This window comes from Rhagoletis pomonella, unplaced genomic scaffold, assembly GCF_013731165.1.
Source record: "Rhagoletis pomonella isolate Grant_MI unplaced genomic scaffold, Rhpom_1.0 Rhpom_scaffold_00013, whole genome shotgun sequence".
NCBI lineage: Eukaryota > Metazoa > Arthropoda > Insecta > Diptera > Tephritidae > Rhagoletis > Rhagoletis pomonella.
Window position 1 is genome coordinate 23,367,306 of NW_023458567.1, and position 5,199 is coordinate 23,372,504.

The window sequence follows — 5,199 nt, forward strand, 5'->3', positions numbered from 1 at the left end:
TCTTAGCCAGAATTGCCCTGTCAATCGTTTATGAACTCATTGGTTTTGTTATTCTAAGTTTTGTGTTTTAAAAACGTGAGTGATAAATATTTTCTCATCACTTTAAAACTCGGGGCTATGAAAATATGTGAGGAGTTTATAGTGAAGAAACTGTAAAAAACGTTTGCGCTCTGAGTTTTTGAAATTGGAGTGCTCTTAAAAAATATAACTCCCGGAGCTAGAGCATATTTTTTATGGCTTTACGAATTCCGTTTAAGAAGGTCCGCGACTGTTCGTAAAAACTTGCGTATTCCATCGTTAGATCTAATCTTCACATTTTTTGGCGAGTTATGGGAATATGGTAGAAATGTAGCAGCAGGGGGTCCACCGGAACCAGTAAAATTTTGTAAGTGGTCTACGAGTGGTCTGTTCTAGAGCAAAAAAAAAGTATGTTATTTCGGTCAAAAGGAAAAAATGTAAAAGGTATGCATATCGAGTTTTGCAAAAAAAAGATCTGAGATACCCTGATGTACATATGTACATACATATACATATGTATATATATATGAACGTATGCACATTATAAACAATTTCCACATGCTGGAAAACATTTAATTTACGTGCATACATAAGTGTGTATGTATGTGTGTATGCAAAATATATTTGTCGGAAATGGAGATTCGCGCATATAAATAGCCCGGCGAACTTCAAGAGGGTAGCAATAAAGCATTCGAAGTCATTTAGTGCAAATCAAGTAGAATTCCAGTTTCCTGTTTGCATTTTTTATATTTACAAACAAACACTTCAAAATGGCCAAACTCGTCCTGATTGTTGCATTTTGTATATTGAACGCCGCAGTCTCCAAAGCGGCCTTCAACAAAGAGGAGGCAATCAAGAATTTCATGACCAATGTGGAGGAATGTCGAGGAGAAGTTGGTGCCGCTGCGTGTGAGTGTGGAGTTTTACTAAAACCAAACATTGATATTGATTAGCTCTCCCAATTATTTATCTACATAAAATATCCCACAGCTGATATAGAGGATTTGATTAAAAAAGCTCCTGCCGCCAGCAAAGAAGGAAAATGCCTGCGTTCTTGTATGATGAAGAAATATGGCGTGGTATGTGCCTTCATATTTACCAACTTTTGTGACTGTTATTCTTATATGTATGAATAATAAAATTTGATTATAATTAAACTTAGATGGACGATGGTGGTAAGTTTGTGAAATCTGTCGCCTTGGAACATGCCTCGACGTTCACAGACGGCGATGCGGAAAAAATGAAGACAGCCAACGAAATTACAGACGCTTGTGCAGGCATCGCGGAACCCGATGATCAATGTGAAGCTGCAGAGGTTTACAGCAAATGTTTCATGGAGCAAGCAAAAGCTCATGGTTTAGATAAATTTGAATTTTGAGAAACCGCCTGTCAGAACTAAAAACAACAAGTTTTAAGTTACTTGTAATTAGTTGACCGACTTTAACTGCTATTTAAATCTTAAATTTGTTCTGCTTTTTTATTTTGATTTGTTAGTTCATTAAAGCAATTGAATGTACGTATATATGAATATATGTATGTTCATACATATAAACGAATGTTTTTAATTAATATTTTTGATCCTTACTGTGGTTCTTAGACTTTAGAAATTTATTTATTTTACAAAAGTGGCAACATTTATAACAAATGAAAAGAGCCAGTAATATGTAGCACATATGAAAACTTTAATTTCATGAATAATCTGCGTCTTTGACTCTTACTTTAGAAAAGTTCTATGTGAGTTAATTAAAAATTGCAGTTAGATGGTTATTATTTCACTCAAGATAAAACAATTCAGCGTAAGCTTTGAGGCTTTATTTAAATTCGGGCTAGTGCCATTATTAGTGATTGTGGTTGCAAATTAAGAAATAATGTAAACCGGGTTCAAACAATTTTTGGATAAGCTCAATAAAAATACCCTACAAAAATATTAAGCGGAAAATTCTATTGGAATTCACATGAAACTAAAATTCGATGATTAACCCTCAACTGCCTTATTTTTCTATCTTCAAAAAATAATGTAAGACGAATAGCCTTATTACCTATCTCGAACGATAGGCCGCAAAGGTGTAAAGCTAACATAGTACCTTTAATAGATTTGTGTGTTTAATTTGTCATCTCCTATTTTTGCTAACAGTAGAAGGCGCAAAAGTCAGAAAATTTCTGAGGTACAACTTTTGAACGGAAAAGCGACATTTACTGTGTTACAAAACAAAAATTGCATCGCTAGAGATCTAGCTTCCAATATAGAAGAAAAAATTAGAGAGTTGCCACCTGTGGTTAAAATTTCAATTTAGATCAATTGATACGGTAAAGTGAATACTGCAATATGGCTGTCATAAGAAAGAAATTTACAAAGGCTTATAGCTGAAAATATTTTTGTGGAAGATTACCACCTATTTGAAAACTTTAATTTAATTTAATTGATAGCATAAATTAAATATTGCAATATTGGTATCAAACTAAAGAGGCTAGGAAATTTTAATGCTGAAAATATTTTTAGGGGATTTGCCAACTGATTGAAAAATTGTATTCATTAAAATTTGTAAAATAAATGAAATATTGCAATACGAATATTAAACTAAAGAGGATTAGGAAGCTTACTTTTGAAAATATTCCTGAAGCGGGGTTGCCACTTATTTGAAAACTTTAATTCAGTTAAATTTATAATATAACCTAAATGTTGCCATATGGGTATCAAACGAGAGTATTTGAGAATAATAACAGGGCGATATGTGTACATAATAGATGTTAATGAAAAATTAATAAGGGGTTTATTAGATCAACAGAAGCCAAATTTAAAATTTTTATAATTTTGGTCTGTTTGTCTGTATGTTTGTAAGCGCATCACGCAAAAGCTAATGTATGGAATTAAATGCAGTTTTCACTGATGTACATATTGCTAGAGCTCTAATTGAAAATATAGAATCCATTTTTTTTTTTTTTTTTAGTTTATCGTCGATCATAATTCCTAGGTATTTGAACGTATTAACTTTTTCCAGTGCGTTGTCGTTTATATTTAGAGTTAGCAACGGACCGTTCTCAAAATTTCGCCTTGATATAACCACAGACTTAATTTTATTGACATTCAATTAAGTGTGTTCAAGCATAACCAATCGCACTTTTTTGGAACTTCTGTGTGGAAGGTTTTTCGCTGAAAAAATTAAAACTTTTCGTTTTTGCTGCCAAAAAATTAAGAAATCTGAGACGTCACGCTTTACAATTTCATACAGTTCTCTTTACAAAGTATTTCACTAAACTACTAAACGGCTGCACCGACTTGGTTCATATTTGGCAACACCTTGAAAATAAATATTCTGACCAAAAATTTATTCGGTATGTAGCTCGGGATATTCCTAAAATTCTTTTATAGAGACTAAAACGTAAAAAACCAGTATATCTCTAAAACCAATTACGCTGGGGAACTGAAACTTAGCACTGATGCATATATTGCAAATGAATTAGGAAAGGGGGCGTGGCTCCTTCCTTCCATACAAACTGAACTTTTCATATGGCTTATCTCTGGAACTGCTTACGCTAACGTCCTGAAATTTGACACAGATACATGTGTTATCAATACCGTACTTATGCGAACAGTTGTAATTATTGGAAAGGCTGGATCGATATACATTTACGTAAACGCGCAAGTATAATTCGATCGGGAACCATTTTCTCCTAGATTTCTAAATCCCATTGAACTATTGTAACTTTGTCTTTAATTTTTAGTAAGGTAATTTTTAGTTAGGTAAAATTTATGTGAAAATTTTGAAGAAAATTTTTAAAGTTTTCACAAAGAATGGAGCTTTGCTTTTACGAGTTTCGCTATAGACTGTCCTATCTACATACCTATTTGCATAAAATAGGTGGTTCGGAATAAACTCAAAAACCACTGAATAGAGTGCCATCAGATTGTCGGAGGTTTCTTACATACATACATATATGGTCCGATTACATGCTACTAGAAAACTCGCTAGGTGGTGCTGGAGTGGAGTTATTTATAAAAATCGTATTTAGTAACCGATTTCGTTCAAATTTTTAATGTGAGCTATGTACCTGTATGATGGAAAATTCTTGCCGCTGGAGTCAAGGTTGAAATTCATAACACGTATTCATTTTAGGGTAAGCAATGGTTTTGCAGAAAATGAACCCAATGGATGGCACTGCAGCCGAAATGTATAGAAACCCCGTGTGGTTGGTCTGCTTTGGCCCTATGTTTAAGTAATACGAATTTAGTTTTCAGATGTCTAAATGAAGGATGGGGTTAAGTTTATCTGACGCCCTCATGCACGATCATGCGGTCTTGCATCTACCCAGAAATCAGTTCATAAATTTTACCACGAATTGTAAAAGTGGCGAATTAACCGCTTTTTATATCAGCCGCCGCTATCTTTCCAAATTCTAACGACATTCAATCTTTTGTTGTACATATATTCTTATTGGTACCCCTGTACTTCCTCTCTCATAACGAATTGAAGTCAATCCAACAATAATAATAAATCCAGCAGACAAAAATGTAAATTAAGGCATATGTTACAGTTTTGCACTTATATATTTTTAATAACTTTTTGACAATTTGCTTGGCTTTTTTTAGTTCCTGGATGCAATTTGGAATAACTTACGTGTATCTCTGTAAAAATAGTGGAGGTATAGCTTCCCATATATCCTTGGTTTACTTTCACAGCTAATGTACTCCACTGGACGGACTGGATACTTAGTAAGCTGCGCTTTTAGTTGATTTCGCAAATTTTCGACGAGATTCATATCCGCGGATTGTGGAGGTCATTTCAAATTAGCAAATTTTTGCTTTTGCATCCAGTCTTTGCGAACATGTGCAGTGTGTTTTGGGTGATTTTTCAGCAGAAACTCTAATTTTTCGACTACATCTTGCAAATTTTGTTGAAATATGAACAGATACTGTTCCTTACGCATAATGCGTACTAACCGACCAAAAACATTTTCGAAATACAACCCCAAACTATTATTGACCGACCACTGCGATTCAAAGTTTGCGTTGCATGATGCGCTTAGGCTTAATTTGGGTCTTTGATTCAATACCATGCCCGGCCATCTGATTGAAAGCGATTAATTTAGTCTTGTCAGACCAACAAACCTTCAATTAAATCTTAAAAATGTGTTTTTTTATTGCATTCTGTAAGACCTAACATATCCCAATAGGCAACGGTC

The 5,199-nt window shown here is 33.9% G+C and overlaps 1 protein-coding gene across 1 annotated transcript; it reads left to right on the forward strand.

The window, feature by feature from the left end:
• Positions 1 to 636: 636 nt before the first annotated feature.
• On the forward strand, positions 637 to 1,591 carry LOC118748294 (general odorant-binding protein 28a-like). Its single transcript, XM_036482668.1, has 3 exons — positions 637 to 927; positions 1,009 to 1,097; positions 1,181 to 1,591. Exons 1-3 carry the CDS (start codon positions 789 to 791, stop codon positions 1,394 to 1,396), a joined length of 444 nt encoding a protein of 147 aa, XP_036338561.1. The 5' UTR covers positions 637 to 788; the 3' UTR covers positions 1,397 to 1,591.
• The last annotated feature ends 3,608 nt before the right edge of the window (positions 1,592 to 5,199 follow it).

Excerpts from the sequence above, each read along its gene's own strand:
- LOC118748294 (XM_036482668.1), top strand. The coding sequence starts at position 789 with ATGGCCAAACTCGTCCTGATTGTTGCATTTTGTATATTGAACGCCGCA. Across the intron at positions 928-1,008 it reads AGAAGTTGGTGCCGCTGCGT|CTGATATAGAGGATTTGATT; the intron begins GTGAGTGTGGAG and ends AATATCCCACAG. Across the intron at positions 1,098-1,180 it reads TGATGAAGAAATATGGCGTG|ATGGACGATGGTGGTAAGTT; the intron begins GTATGTGCCTTC and ends AATTAAACTTAG.